Source organism: Lichenostomus cassidix, chromosome 6, assembly GCF_008360975.1.
Source record: "Lichenostomus cassidix isolate B80296 chromosome 6, HeHo_3.0, whole genome shotgun sequence".
NCBI lineage: Eukaryota > Metazoa > Chordata > Aves > Passeriformes > Meliphagidae > Lichenostomus > Lichenostomus cassidix.
In genome coordinates, this window is record NC_139487.1 from 21,788,041 (window position 1) to 21,804,690 (window position 16,650).

Consider the following 16,650-nt stretch of genomic DNA (forward strand, 5'->3'; position numbering starts at 1 on the left):
ACCAAGTGCACACTGCTCTGATGACATGAAAACAGCAATTATAAGCAACCCCCTGTGTAACATGGCTCCTTTTTAACTGAGCAGCTAATAACATTACATGGCAAAAATTATCAAAACCAGACAGGTGTAAGGAGATTTGCGCACAATTTTCTCTGCCTATCTATGAAACTAGTACCCTTGTGTTCAGCCCGGGCTTGTGAAAGGAAGACTCTTTCAATAGGCAACTCCCTCTAGTGTTTCAAGGCCTTTTGTCCCACTTCATGGCTTGTCATTTTGTTTTATGCCTCCCCTGCAGCAGTTTTGGATGTGCGCTTTCTTCTCCTTGCCGGTTGCCAACCATTTGCTGATTCTCATGATAAGAGTATTATATTTGCATAACATAACTCAGGAACAATGTGTATTTTGATGCTGACACTGACCAGAGCCCAAGCAGTGTTTTTTCACAAAGGACCTATTAACATCCCATAAGGCTCTGTGGTGCTGACAAGGAGGTGGCCTTCTCTGAACTCTTTGGCAAGTCAAAGTCATACATTCAAATGTGAGGTTTGGAAATAATCCACTATTTATATAATAAAGAGTATTTAAGGGGAATTTGCTAAACTAGGTTTGTCAAACTGAAATGAAAACTCATAACAGCTTGATAAACTCACTGCTGCTTCCTCAGGGCTTTTTGCCTTTTAAAGGTGCTTGGGGGGAAAGCACTGTCTGAGATGTTTGCTGCTTTCTCCTTGAATCTTGACTTTGGCAAAACCAAGTCTGTGGTGACCTTTTGCTGAAATAGCTAGCTCAATGCAACATGCTAGCACAGCTCTTGATCGTGAGCACTTTATGTATGCTGAATTGAGTTTTTTTCCAAAACTGCCAGTTAAAGGCAAGTGCAAAACGTGTGACTGTTACTGTGGTGATTGTTTCAGTAAAATGTTTGTAATAGAGGCCTTTATGTTTTCAGCTGCAGAAACTGTAGTATCAATGCTCTGTAAGGATATAGATATGCCATAGGGTATAGGCATGACGAATTTTCTTCAGGTCTGGCTGCCCAGCATCAAAATGGTGTTAGTAATAGTTGTACCTCCCTTTCAAGTCAAGAGACTTTGGAGTCCTTGCACTGAAATACACTGTTTCAGTGTAGTGCAAATGTTGCTTGAATATTCATAGTTTAGTGTGCAGTACCCAGGGTAAAGGTCACACACTTGATTTCTTTTGGTTGCTTGAACTGAGTGTGATCTATAAGTGGTCAGTAAGTTCTAGCTACAAAAGTAGGATTTTGTTTTTGTTGCAGATGAATTTTAAATTGTCTTTCCTAATAATGCTTGTGTTTTCCTCCGGTATCTATGGAACATTCTAACAGGGACATTGGTTATACTTTGGTCTTTGCCAAAAACTGGGGGGAGGGTGAGGAAATCCCCTCAGTATAAATGTCATTGGAAACTGAATAAATAGTATAACCTGCATCTCCCTTATTCATCACATTTTACAAAACAGCCAGGAGATACAGTGATGATCTTCCCACTGGTAGGCATAGTAGATCAGCTGTCAAGTCATGCAATCTCAGCACATCTTTAGGTGTCTGGTAGGTGAATGAGCTGTGAATGCGTGTCTGTGCGTATGCTTTGTATATCGTGTGTCGTAGTTGATTAATGTGTGGTTTTTTTTTTTACTGTTGGAATGTGCAAGCATTAAGAATCAAGCTTGGAATAGATGCCTTAACAAGGTACTGAAATGTTCTTTTCTTAGATTTTTTTTTTCCTTGTACTTTGCTATGAGAGGAATGAATACTTCCAGAAGCTTGTTTTTTTACAAGTCATCATCTTCAGTACTATGTTGTCAAATGCTTCTTTTTAAAGATGCTCTCTGCAGTCTGACCTGTGGTTTGACAGTGGGACAGTAAGTCCTGAGAAGAAAGCAAATGCCTTTTCTGTCTGGAGTAATTCTGCATTTCATTTTGTAGAGAACATTTTATTTTCTTTGCAGGAACTCAAGAAGCTAATTAAGAGGTTAATAAAAAAAGGGGGGGGAATCCCTTCTACATTTCCTATTATTGCATGTAAGGTAACTGCTAAGAAATGATACTTGAAGTTGTATTTATTATTGTTAGCAGGGTATGATATTTCTTGGCAGAAATGATGGATGACAACTTAAATTTGTGTCCAGGGAATGAAGGTGAACTGTGACAGAGTTATTTATCTTGGGAATGGAGGTTAGGGTCAGGCGAGGCTGGGTGCCTGAAGGCACAAGACATTGACAAATTCATCCTGCAGGCCCCATATCTGAAGCCTTTTGTTTTGGATCCTGGCTACTCACTAAGTGACCCGCATCCTTCATCCTGCCAGCATGTGAAGGATGTGTTGCAGTGCCAGCACTCCCCTTGCCACTAATGCTTGTCATTCACTCTTCTGACAGGCCCAAACCAAAACTATTCCCACTCCTGAAAGGGAAGGTTAAAATATTTATTTCAGCTCATAATGGCCTCCCTGATTTAGTGGAGTATCATTTTTCCTGTTGCCTTTGTCGTTTGCAGGTCACTAGAAGGACTGAAAACATTCAGTTACTTGGAAGAACTGATCTTGGACAACAATCTACTCGGAAATGACCTTCTGTTACCCAGGTTACCTCACCTCCATACCTTAACCCTCAACAAGAACCAAATATCCTTTCAAAGAAATACCTGCAAAATGTCAAATGAGTTTTATGTGTCAGCCAAATTAAAGTATGTGAAATATAGTTCATGTGCAGACAAAGCATTCTCTCGTTTGGCACCTGGAATACTTCATAGTAATTTATTACAGGTCATTCATAAATGAAATGCACCATTATATCTTCCTGTTGCTCCATTTTAGTGAGAGATCTAAGTTATGGCTCTGAAGAAATCTTTCTAATAGATAAAATAGAGAAAGAAAATAATGTCAGTGCTACCCGTGTGCAGCAGTTCCTGTGTTTGCTTGGGGTTCTGTTGCAGGCTGACCTCTAGTGGAATAGAGCGTGCAGTGAAATGCTATTAGGTTTTTATACTTTAAATAGCTCTTAAAGCATAAAGTAAAGTAAAATAACATTAATTAAACCCACCCAATAATTTTAATGACTTTCTCTATTTTCATGAAATTGGTAACATGCACAATTGGGTAGCTGCTGTGCAACTGCAGCTGTAAAAGCATGTCACTCTATTCTTGCTATTTCAGTTCTGTATGAATTCATATAAAATACTTTCCAAATCAAGGTCTTAATACAGTAAAGTCTTTTGATGTATGACTAAGTGCAGTTGTAACCAATCAGTCAGTTCTCCATATGCCTCAAGTTAGTGCCTGTTTCTGTTTATTAAGAATAAATATTTCAACATTTGTCTGAATACTCTGCTGATTCAGAGCCCCTAGTCTGTAGGCTTATAGATAATGCTCTGTAAAAACTAATTATCTGCAAATTCTGTGGGCGTAGACTTGATTATTACATAATTTTCCCATACTTTGACCCATCTGGAGATTTGAAGATGTGTAATACATGATTTTACAAAAGTGAAGGGCGATGAAACTGTGGCCAAAAGGCCAAGTGAGGCCTGCAGAGTCTTAGAGCAGAGCCTGCTAAAGCCCTCGCCTTGTAATTGCAGCGTGAGGACAAGACTGCTCAACTGCAGGCTTTTATTACAGACAATGTAAACAGAGAGCAATTTACCTCCTACTAAAGCAAAATCCTCCTACCGAGGGGAATAAAAATAACTGCAGATTCTACGATTTCTGCACTTATTTTTGACTCTGTAAATAAATAAAAATCAGCAGAGTAACCTTTTTTCTTGGAGCTGTGGAAATTTGCCAGGAGTGTCTCTTGAACAGTAACAATCATTACTGTGCTAGGTATTTTGCTGGATTTATGGTTAGTGCAGGGTATTGTGGGTTGGATATGAGTAACTGGTTGTATTATTTTGTTGCTTGCTGCCATGGTAAAATCTGAACTCATGAAGAATGTACAAGAATATTTTTGGTGATGCCACTTGCAAACCATGAAATGTAAATTTGGCCATAGGACCAAAAGTGTGTGAGTATATTTGTCCTTTGGGAGGGTGTCAAGGAGGAGTTTTGCACTTACCAGAAGGAGGGTAGAGGTATTGAATATTAACTCAGTGAACAAAATCAGAGGGAAAAAAAATTATCCTGTCAGTAGTAATCTTTAAAGAGTTTCTGCTGGTCTCACAGACATACTGAAATAGTATTGTCAAGTGAGTAAGCTCTCAAAGTCAATGATAACGTGATAAGAAGGATTTGATCTATCTTGGGATTTTTTAAATTCAATCTAAAAACTATGAAGTTAGAGCTTTGAGAGTATTGAGCTACCCATGTTGTGGAAGTAATGTATGCATTTTGTAGTGTGCTAAAAATAATTTAATAGAGGATTTGCAGAAATACTTGTAAAACACCTAATGTATACAAGCTGCCCAGAGAAGAAAAATTAACTGCTATCCATCATTAACATTTTGAGCCCTAGGGAACAGTGATCTCTTGTAGGGAGGATACATCAGTCTACAGAAGCACAGAGACCTTTCAGATGCCTCTATTCAATGTTAATGCCATATTTGAAAAAGGTCTTATTTGAACTTGAATCACTTCTTTTAATGAATTATTTCTCTATAGAATTCTTTGAAAAATGTTAAGAAAAAAATGTACATTTAATAGAATAATGAAGTATATTACAGGAAAGATTGTTCAGTATATGGCAGTAGCACTACATAAGGGACACAAGTGAGCAAGGAATACTGATCTGAAATAAAAATTCATAGGTGGAATATTGCCATGTATAAATAAATATATGCAGAGAGAGAGTGAGAGAGAGATGAAAATAAACAAAAAGCCAAACTGACCCCTTTGAAAATTGGAACAACATGTAAATTTTAGAACACATATATATGAGAGCTTTCCTGAGTATCTGTTAATATAATTGTACTCTTTCCTTTTATTCTGGCTTCATTTTGATCCATATCCTCTTTCAACAGTTCTGATAAGAGCTTTCTACTCCTTTTGCATGGTTCACTTATTGTGTGGCATTGTATGTGTAAATAACATTTGGGGCCTCGTAACATAATGTCTGGATACTGTACAAATGTGAAAGCTTATCTCTAAATCAGGCAAAGACTTAGAAGAATCACCTGGTATTTTTTCTTCTGGTTGTGGGTTTCAGTTACAGTCAGGCCAACACAAACGTTTCTGCTAGAAGTGGAAGAAGCAAATTAAAATATTGCAATCAAAAAAATGTGTTCTCTCTCCAATTTTCTGTAATATGTAATTGGTTTAATTTTTTTAAATGCAGTCTATATATCTGAAACACCTAAAGGATAGTCATCAACATTGTGCAGTGTTGGATTATGTATCTAACGTGCTTTTCTTTCATGGGTATAGCATTGTTATTTTTACTAAAGTCTTATTTACTTTGGGAGACCTATCACAGTTTCTTTCTTGCACACAGTGGACAGCAGAAAGCAGCACAGATCAGGATGGATGGGTGGTGGATGGAAAGTTGTTTTTGGAGGAGGACTTATGACTGCAGTCACCTATGCTTGTAACATGAAGCCTCATTTCTCCCTTTAAGTGGGTTCACTAGATACTAAGAATCAGCCAGGAAACTTCTAAATAGATTTATTTTTCTGTGGGTGTTATAGCAGTGTAAGGTTTCATGGCTTTTTCCCTGTGCTGATCTTGACCAGTATGGAACAATATAATATAGACATTTCAATTTCCTTTACATTTCAATCTTTATAGTATTTGTCAAAACTACTCAAATGGGCAGTTTCAAAATTTGACAAACTATCAAATGATAGTTTGTCATATATATAATATATATATATACACACACACATACCTGTATGCTGAAAATTAGAAGGTGTTCACTGCCTCACTTCAAAACAGACAAGTCTGATAATGAACCAGATCTGTGATTCTTTGTAGTGAAAGCCCTATTTCTTTAATTAGTCCAGTAAGCTGGTCATACATTTAACATACATTTTATATACTTTGGAAGAACTGGTACTAAAATTTCCGGAGAAAAAGTGTTGAATGTAGATGTAGAATGCAGAGAGGAGGGCCATGAGGATGGTGAAGGGTCTGGAGGTGAAACCTTATGAGAAGGGCTGAGGTCACTTGGTCTGTTCAGCCTGGGGAAGAGGAGACTGAGGGGAAACCTCATTGCAGTTACAGCTTCCTGGTGAGGAGAAGAGAAGGGGCAGACACTGATCTCTCTCATGACCAGTGACAGGACCCAAGGGAACGGCCTGAAGTTGTGTCAAGGGAGGTTCACGTTGGATTATCAAACGTTCTTCACCCAGAGAGTGGCCAGGCACTGCAACAGCTCCCCAGGGAAGTGGTCACAGCACCAGCCTGACAGAGCTCAAGAAGTGTTTGGACAATGCTCTCAGGCACACGGTATGATCCTTGGGGTGTCCTGTGAAGGGCCAGGAGTGTGACTTGGTCATCCTGATGGGTCCCTTCCAACTCAGCTGTGGCTAGCGCAGGTCGTTCCCATGAGAATTCTTTTTGTGTTTTATAAATAAAGTTTGGATGTTATTAAAAACAGTGTCCCAAGATCTGGACGGTGCAGGCCTGGCCAATCAGGCCTAGGGGGAGGTTTCTGACTGACCAATCTGGGTGACTTTTGAAAACTCTATATATGTGATGAAATCAAAACAATAAAGGTCTTTTCCTTCTTGCCACTGAGAACTGAGTTCTTTACTCTGCTAGCTGCTCAACAGTGACACTCAGCATATTCTATTATTTTATGATTGAATCTAGGTCTAGGTTTTGAATGGTTTAGGGGAAAACCAAAGTATTTCATACCACAGAGTGGGCAATCTAGAACTGGGCAGAATGTCAATAGTGATGTATATACATTTCTCATGGCAAGAGGAGTTACCAGTGTGATTCAGATCTAGGTATAATATGTTCTTGAGTCTTTGAAAACAGCATGTATTTAATACCTCAACTGAAGAATATACCAATAAGTACTTCTAGTGTAATTTGTCTTTACACAGGTCTCATAATGATCTCAGTTACAGATTTGCTCAACCCCAAATTATTGAGTGTAATTTTTTTTTGTCTCTGTGCTTGCTCCTGCATTGTCCTTGAGTGCCTGAAGACACACAAGTCCCAGTCTGACCAGAATGTCATTATATTAAGTGGTGAGGACTTGATGTTTAGATTGAGTGAATACATAAAAGACATAAATTGTCTCCTGTTATGCATGGTTCCCCATTCCCTTTAAACAGACAACTGAACTGAAGTGGTACAGAGCTCTCCCTGCATATGCTTCTGAGTTCTCCACACCCTAATTGTGGATTTAGTGAAATCTGTGTGGCTTCATAGAGAACTGCTGTACCTAATGAGCCAAAAATCTTTCTTTTAGTATAAAGTGTACCTGAAGTAAAAACTAAATCATGTGAATGCCTAATACCAAACATCTGTGGAAGAGGCAAATAGTCAAGAGTCCTTGTGGTTCCTCATGCTGTTCTACAGCAGTGCTTGGGGCAGTTCAACTGCAGATATCAGAACTTCTTAAAAAATTGCGAGCTGCTACTTTATTCTTGTCTTTGTGATGCTTCAGGAACATTGAGCAACATTTGGGCAGAATAGTGCTAAAAAAAAATCTAAACAAAAAGCAATCTTTGAAAGAAAGGATGATTTCATGACAGACTTCTATAGAGAACTATAAATGTAATTTGATTGCAGGAATAGAAGCATTTTTTCATTTCCTCATGTTTGTACACTTAATTACAAATGAAGTCTTCATGGTTCCAAGGCTGCAGATTTGGGGCTTCTAAAATGCCTTTAAAAGCACTGGTAACTCCAGCAACACAGAGAAAACAAATGCTGCTCCAGTAGGCAGAATGGGATTTTTTCCCACGTATTCGGTATGCAGGAAGCTCTCCATGAGATATATGGACTTAGTTAATTACCATCCATGCTGCACCTTTTCTTGCTTGAGCAAAGTGGTTTCAAAGGCAGTGCACAAGGCCTTATCTCAAGGTCCTATATCCCTACCAGATAGGGTTCAGGCCAGAATGTGGCATACAAATGACTGTGTGTGACATCCTATTGCACACAGAGAAGAGGAAGATGTATACTTGCATATTGCAAGCTATTTCTGTGGCTATCCAACCTTGAAGACCTAGCACATTCTAATGGAAAAGCGTTCAGGTGGCAAAGATCTTTTCATACTACATTCAGAGGAGAATTGGTAACTTCTGATTCAAGGCTATTTGCGTGTGGAATAGCTTGTGATTGGTACATCATGTTTGTGATAAATTTAATTGAAGCAAATATATCAACTGGGAATAAATATAGGTACCTTGCTCATTTATAACTCCGGTAGAAGTGTTATTCAGCTGTTTTAATGTTAGGTTGATTGCAGCAACTTTCAATTGTTACAGATGATTAGTTGCCAGAAGACTTTTGAATGACAGTGTTGGGTCTTTCTACATGATGGCCTGGAATTCTGCATGATATGTCTGATATTCTTATGTGCATATTTCAGAAATATTTTGAATGTATTCTGATTGCTCTTTGTCTTTTTGCTTCAAAGAACCTCCAAAAGCTGTAGAAAATGAAGCTCATTAACATGGAAATTTCTCATGCAACTCTTTTGGGAAGTGGAAAAACTTTTTAAAAGATAATGGTGAAACAACTTGGAAAGCACTGAGAGAGAGAAAAAGAGTGGTTACTTTTCTGTATTTGAGTGTGTGACTAGTAGAAATAATTGCTAGCAGACAAAAAGTTTACAGAAGGAAATCCCAGATTCTCTTGCATACATCAAACTACATGTAAAAAAATAATTGTATGGTGAGATAGGAAATGTATAAGTATTTTTGGACAGAATAAATTAATTTAGAAACTGTTAACATAATTTGTGTTTCTGCATAGGTTTGACAGGCAGCTTTTCCTGAGAACAACCATGAATAGGTCATACCAAGAATGTCCAGTATATTTCTGTTAATTGTTCATGAAGACCAGCTTCCATTTTTGGAGGGAACCATTGTTGTATAATTCCTGAGAATATTACAGCTTGTGAGCTGTAGAGCTGATGATTTAAAACTTTGTTTAACTTTTTTTTATTTTAGTAAATGTCTGTTAGAGAGGCATTAATAGATTGGTAATGATGGCACTTGGATTAGGAGATGGATTGCTACACTGAGGCACTTATACCAACAGTGATACTTTAAATAATTTTTCAAACAATAGACTATAGTGTAAATGTTGGTATCACTGTTACATATCCACCTGGTGATCAGTGACACTGACTTTAGAAAGATCAGTCCAGGGCCATTTTTACAGTGCTCTAAATAAAGAAATATGTTTTCACTAGCATTTCCATGGATTTAATTGTGGGTTTTCTTTTTTGTGGAGAATGGAGCTGAAATTGTTCTTACAAGTGGCACAGCAGGGTTTTGCAGCTCTTTGGCTCTGATTGCACCAATATGGCACTCCTTACACTGAAACAATAAAACGTAAAAAGGAAGCTGGCAATAAAATGTCAGGCTTGCTTTGATTTTCTCCCTCCATATTTTCCTAGCATTGTTTTAGAAAGGCTTAATGCTTTTGGTGGCATCATATAGTTCCAGTATTGTGATTTAAATAAGTATTTGACATGCTAATTAACTAAACAGTGAACTAGAAGTGCACCATGACTTATGAATCATCTCCGAGAAATACTTAATCATGAGAATTTTAACAGGATATAATTTATTATTTTCCTACATGCTTTGTAAAAAATAACTGTAGTGTTAGGTGAATGGGACTTCTTGGAAAATCAATCTGTACCTTGCATTTTGTTTTAAGAGGGATAAGAAAAGATACTTAAAGTCCTAAAGAATAGAAAAATTAATTATTTTATTTATAACTGCTGCTTCTCTTGCATGAGATACTTTTTAGGGGGTGTTTTTGCATCAAAAAAATCAATGCTCGGGATTTAGATATGGGGTATTAGAATCTGGACACTAACTTCCAAATTTGGGAGATTTAGATTTTTGAAATGCAGATTATAAACTCCTGTTATTTACCTGAAACTCTTGGTGAATATGGTGTCTCTCCCTTTTGTGTTCCATAGGATTTTAAGGTGTAATCTTACACTTTTGGCATATCTAATTTGACTCTGCTCTTCATTACATTTGTAAATACATTTATATATTTGAAGTCTGAATATTCAGATGGGATTTAGAAGACATGCTATGCTCCACACTCAGCAAACCTTTTGGGAGAACAGCTTTTACACAAGAAAAGACTTTGCTGAATTGACAAGCAAAAATCCTGCATGTTTACTTCATAAAAGAAGCAAACATTTTGAAAGACTTTTTATTTTTTTGTTGTAGGGGCTTTTAAAAATGTTTTTCATTTTTTCTTTTGATGGGAAATGACCAGATACAATCAAAGCCTTGCAATAGCTAACCTCCTATGTGTTATTGCTGTTATGGCAATAACTGTCTTTTGTAATAATAAGCTATTTCTCTTAGGGAACCTTTTTGTGACTTAAGCAATCCTGCGAGAAATTAAGTGTTTCTCCTGGCTGAAGGAGGGTGCCAGGTTCAAACACTTCTGTAACAGTCTTTGGAAACTTTTAAAAAGCCTTTTCCACACTTGAACATGAGTGGAAAAAGAGTTTGTGAGTTCCCCATCACAGTCACATACTTCCTGAAAGAGCCTTGAAAAAGTTTATGTGTGAGCTTAAGGTCCAGATATGAGAATTAGCATCAAGTTTTGATTGGTAATTCATCCTAGCTAACAAATCATATGGTGCTACAAAAAGATAATTTTTCCTAGGGTTTGGTAGATTAATTACTGGTATATAGCATTCTATAATGTGGCTTTGCCAAATTAAAAGTTAGCATTCCTACTTTTTCAATGAATTCGTAGAACTTATTTCAAGCCCTCATTTTTCTCACTCATGCAAAATATTTAAGTATGACTCCTTGGATCTTATGGGACAGAACACTCTGAGTGTAGGCAAATTGATTTTAGTATAGTGGAATTAGTGATTGTTGGCATGATCTACTTGTGTGTTTGGAAATAAACCAAAATTTCAGGCTCACAAAAGGAAAGACTGCATTTTTAACAATGAAGCTGTTTTCTCCATTTTGTATTGCTTCTGTTGCCCTTAAGATATTGGGGTGAAGAAATGAAGTAAATTCCATCAGCTAAAAATAACAAAGATAACAGAAACACATAAATCAAGTATAAATAATAGCGACAAAAGTAAACTGAGGATTTAAAACAATAGTTTCTGTCTAACAGCAGGAGAGAATAAAAACAGCAATGAAATGTCCATTAATGGTTTTGAATAATTATTACTCTTGTCTAAGTCAGTCAGTCAGTTTTTAAATATTGGAAACTTTTCACACACACATGCATGGCATATTTTTTGAGAATCACACCTATATCTTTGTATATAAATTGAAGTAAGTAAGACTGTATGGTGCAAGTTTTAGAGACTGTCACACTAGGCTGTAACAGAGTAATTATTTGCTCAATCAACAAATTGAGGTGCAAATGGTTGAATATTGCTGTTATGATTAAACCTAAGCTGTGATTTCCGGTATTGCAGTGGTTAAAGACAGTTTAACCTTTGTTTCCTTGTTTGTTTTATTCAGGTTTACAATAATGAAGGTGTATCATTCATATTTATGTTTTGAGAAATATAGTTAAGTTGAAAAGCCTCACGAAGATCAAAATATAAGGCTCTTTTAATGAAAAATTTTATGCTTTATAAGACTTTAAAGCTTCATATATGAAGTATTTGTAACACTGAAGTCTTTAAGTTGCACTTAGTACAGCATTAATTGGCATATACTAATTGAGTAGTTACAAATGTGTTGCTGTGACTCTCAAAGCGTTTATATGCTGGGAGTGAACCTGGGTTGTTGTGGTTTGACTTTTTTCTTTTGCTATTTTTTTTTAAACTCATTTTCCAGTGGACTGAATATATTAGTGATGAATGTGCTGTGAAACTAACTGTTTGTTTCCATGCTGGAAAAGTTTCATGGCTCCAGCAATTGCTAGCCATTTTACCACACAGCATCCATCATTTTGTCAAAGTTTTAATGTTTTGTAGTGAACCACCTAGGAAAGAAAGGAGGAGAAAAGAATGACAAAACAGCCCATTTCTTTCATTCCATGCCAAAAAACTGACTGAAGTTTATCCCTGTTTGCCCTTGGAACAATTAACGTGACATTTTCCTGAATGCCATACTAAATTTGATTGTCAGTTATTGAAATGTATGTTTAAATCAGCAGTGATGCAACTCTAAATGCTTTTTTCATTAATGTCATTGAATCCTTAACCCACTACCTTTGACACATAACAGAATTAGAAAGCCTTTTGGACCATTTGGCTGAAGTTGTGCCCTCACTACAGTATCTCAGTTTGCTTGGAAACATTGCTTGCCCAAATGAGCTGGTCTGCAAAGAAAAGGATGAAGATGACTACCAGAGATACAGGTTAGTGTTTCCACTTCTAGATATCATAAGGTATGAAAGTTTTGTTTTACTACTGGAAAAATACCAAACTAAAGCCAGCCCAGAGTCTCAAACATCTACTCTATTCTGAAAGCATTGCAACATGTGCCATGAAACACCTGGGAATTTGAGTAGCCCCATTCGGTGAGATCACTCTCAGGAACCCTATTTTGAGAAATATTTCAGTGCTGTACAGCACATGTCTGAGTGTAGCAGGTGTGCACAGGATTTCCTGAATGTGAGTATTCATACACCCCTACTCAAGGCATTTCCTTCTTTAAGGCCAAGGTAAGGCAAGATTTGCATACACTAAGGGTGACAAGCAATTAAAAAAAAATTTAAAAAAAATCAAATCACTACTCTGAGATAGCCAGTTGCCTTGTCTTCTGCTCATGTTTCATATGGTGCTAAGTTGTTCCTACAGTAGTTATCAAGACATTATTAACACAGAAGAAATTACTCCTCCTGTATTGTGCTGCTTTACTCAGAGGTGTTAGATTCAAATAAAAGCCCCCGAACAATCATTATAATGTAATTTTAATGAGCTAGATTACAAAAAAGATCTTCTAAAATTTAATATGGAGGCTTGATAAAATAATATAAGTCCAACTGAAATGTTGCTGAAATTATGAGGATTATTTAAAAAAAAATATAAATACTTGACTGATGATAGTTGTGAGTATAGATCCAAAGCATGCAGAATGTCTGGTAAGTGACATAGTTTTCATAGCTATAACCTTTAGACAAGTGAGACATTGATTATGAAAAAGAAGAAATTGTTGTTGGATGTATTTTTCCTTGCTGACATCTGATACATTATTTCAGTCCTTGTGTGCTGGCACTTTTCACATTGGCTGCAAACAGCAGTTGGAGGAGCCAAGCAGTGCTGGTCATCTTGCCTTGCAGAGCCTGAGCTTGCTTTTTATTAGGATCACCCACAGCATTTGGAGTTATATAATAAACTCTGATGTTATCTTCATGCAATCCAAACTGTGCTGTAGGAGCTGGGATAAAACAGTACAAAGTTGAGGAGACTAAAAGGAGGTTTATGGGGGAGTGGCTTCAGTTTGATGCACTCAGAAATGCTGTAGGTTAAACAGCCGCACAGCTGTCCCAGATGTGCATATATACTTTTTAGTTTATTTCCAGTTTTTGAGAAGGATTTCTATGTTGTCAGACTTTCACCTTTTAATGATTCCACTTTTGAATCCAGCTTAGATTGTAGCATTTTGGATTTCATGGAGTAGAGCAGCCTAGGTTTAATAAAATATTTTCCCATTGCTTTCACACTTAAGTGGAAGGTATGCCTCCTATCCAGCTTACACGACTATAATAGTGCTGTCTCTATGTAAATTTATGTGACATGTGCACTAGAAAATTGCTTAAAAAATGAATGATATTTCTACAGTTTACTGTTTTTCACTTTAAGTATGTTTTCTGACAATATGTCTCCTATTAATCATTTAGGCAAAAGTAGTACGTTAAAGGAGCCATTCAGAGGCAAGAACCCATGCTTCATTTAGTGCTCTCTGAAAAAATTCCTTATTGATTGACATCCTCTGTGGTTATGTGATGTAATATTTATAAAATGTCACAGAGCCATACATCAAAACAAGCATGTCCCTTGTTTCATTTCAATGCAAAAATGTTGATTTCAGAGAGGTCAAGGTAGTTTTAGGTCACATCGTGGCAAACCACTATGTCAAAGGGTGAAGGGAGTCTATTTATATATCTGCTGGAAACTGCAACATTGCTTCCATTTTCTTTCCTCTCAATTTTTCAAAACCCTGGGTATTTTTTTCCATATAAACTAGGTTAATTGAAGCTCTTTTAAGAAAGAAGAATGGGCTTCTAATTAGTTGAATGATTTATGGTTCTGCTGCTATAATGAAAGCTTCTTGATCCTTTTGCGTTATAATTTGTTACATTATATGAAATGTATTTGCTAGACAACATCAAAACCCAAAACCATGGATAGATCAATTGATTTATCTGCCTATCTTGAGGGTAATATATATCACCTACCTGATAGAACTGATTAAAAGTACTCTCCTAATTTTACTCTGAGTAGCTAATTCAGAGTTTTGAATACACATTCTGAAGTATCTTGAACACAACTTTTGTCTTTCAGTTTCAGCATTTAATTGTTTGAAATAACTTTTTTCCTAAGAATTTTTTGTGAAAAATTAATCTGAAAACATCAAAAGATAACATTTATGAGAACTTGAATTATGTAAAAACTTGAATTATGTAAACATTTTGCTTTACCATAACTTCAACTGGCTTTGTATTGTTCTGAATGGGAACTTCTTTTTGTAAATTTTTGCAGTGACCATTGGAACCACAGCTTCATTTTTCATTGAGCTTTAATTTTGTTCCGACTGGGTTCAATTAGAGTTCAGGCTATTTAATTCCTCAGCCAGAAAGGAAAAGGTGCTAGAAATCAAAGCTTTACTTAATCTTCTCATTCCAACAAACTGAAAAGATCTGTAACCCCCCCAAAATCTTAATGTTAAAAAATGTGGAAAATAATTTTTAAAAAATTCCAGGTCCAGTGATTCACAGTGATCTTAGAAATAGAGGTTAAAAGTAATATTACATATTTTAAAAGTATTTAGGTTTTATCAAAAATACTAGGAAAATAAAGAAAATTATACTGTTTGCCAAGAAATTGTGATCTGGTTCTTCAGGTGATCCATTGGTATACCATTTACATAATTTCATTGCTAGAGCTCTTCCCTAGTCTTTCATTAAAAGTACATTTTATACTAAAATGTTATTGTGGTTTTTTTTTTCTCAAAGTAGTTTTTTGTCTAAGAACCACAGTAACATTTGAATGGGTTTTTTTTCAGGAAGAAAAAGATGCTTTTTTTTTCCATCCCTGCTATTCCTTCTTACATTTCAAATGTGTAGGAGAAATAATTGATGAAAAAAATTTCTGTGTTCTTGGAATTTTTGCTTGGACAGAAAAAGAAAATGGAAAGTTCCCTTCTGTGATATTTTTATAGGCAAACTTGTTTGGTTCATTTTAAAAACTCATGGTTTTTTTTCCATCATTGTAAAATGGCTTTAGTTTCTCACTATTAAAAAGGTAATCTGTATGTTCTTTTTATCTTCTTTTTTAAGCTTTCTGGTTTTGGGTGTTAATATTTTGTAAAGTCATATCTTGGTGGTGAGGGCAAGGGAAAGCAAAATACCTAATATGAAATGGTGATAGGAAAATTTAAAAGCTTTTGGCTGCAATAGTAAGCAAGAAACACAGAAAAATGGCTCGCAAAGCAGTGTCCTCTAAAATAACCTAGTCTACAATCTCTGCTTTGAAGATTGTGTGAAAACAAAGGTCACGACCTAGAGATCAAAGTAACAGAAGTCAACACAGTAATTGCTGGTTGCTTCTGTTGTACTCACAGTTGGTCAGTCCTGTGGGTGTATTGTTTGCAGTGAAAACTTCAAACGTGGTGTTACTGAACTGTGAAAAATCATCTGGGTCATGATGTATTACAAAGCATTTGTGAATGCTGCAGGTGACCTCACCTATTTTCATTAAAGTGATATGATTGTGAAGAATTCATGCCATGTGTGAAGTTTTCAGTGATTGTTCATTCTTCTTTGCTCCTTATTGACATTTCCTGGAATGATGCATTCATTAAATGCTGTTGACATGGAAACAGGGGCAAGTGGAAACAAATGCCTGAGTTTATTTTAAATTAGCTTAAAAGTACATGTACTAGATATGCTATCTTTGGCTGGGGGAGCAAATGATGATAACTTTATGAAGTCCTCTTAAGATATAACAGCAAGAAAGGAAGTGCATGCATTTTGTATGGATTAACTTTTCAAGCTAAATCAGCTTTTCCTGTCCCACAGTTTTGATTGTGAGAAATGATGGGTCTTGCAGCATTTTCAGTGTTCTTGCAGTTTTCTTTTGTTTTATTGTGGTTTTGTTATATTTACTTGTTTTAATTGCTACAGAATTTACTTAAGTAGTCTTGTTATTGAATTTGGATGGTGATATAAATATATATTCAAGAAGCAGTAGGAGACTAGAAGTCCTCACTCAGTAATGAAAATTATGCTAATGCACATGATCAATACCAATGAACTACCTGTTGAAGCTCTCTTTTAGCAGGAGAGTTTGAAGCCTGTGGTACTTCTCTATATTCCTTATGTATTTCAT

General features: G+C 36.2%; 1 protein-coding gene across 5 annotated transcripts in view; it reads left to right on the forward strand.

The window, feature by feature from the left end:
• The window catches only part of LRMDA (leucine rich melanocyte differentiation associated), a 661,880-nt gene that overhangs the window by 390,572 nt on the left and 254,658 nt on the right, over positions 1–16,650 (forward strand). For all 5 annotated transcript variants that reach the window (XM_085063983.1, XM_085063980.1, XM_085063982.1 and 2 more), the window contains 2 exons: positions 2,519–2,650; positions 12,321–12,455. In XM_085063983.1, coding sequence (XP_084920109.1) covers positions 2,519–2,650; positions 12,321–12,455 — 267 coding nt within the window. The remainder of the gene's footprint in view (positions 1–2,518; positions 2,651–12,320; positions 12,456–16,650) is intronic.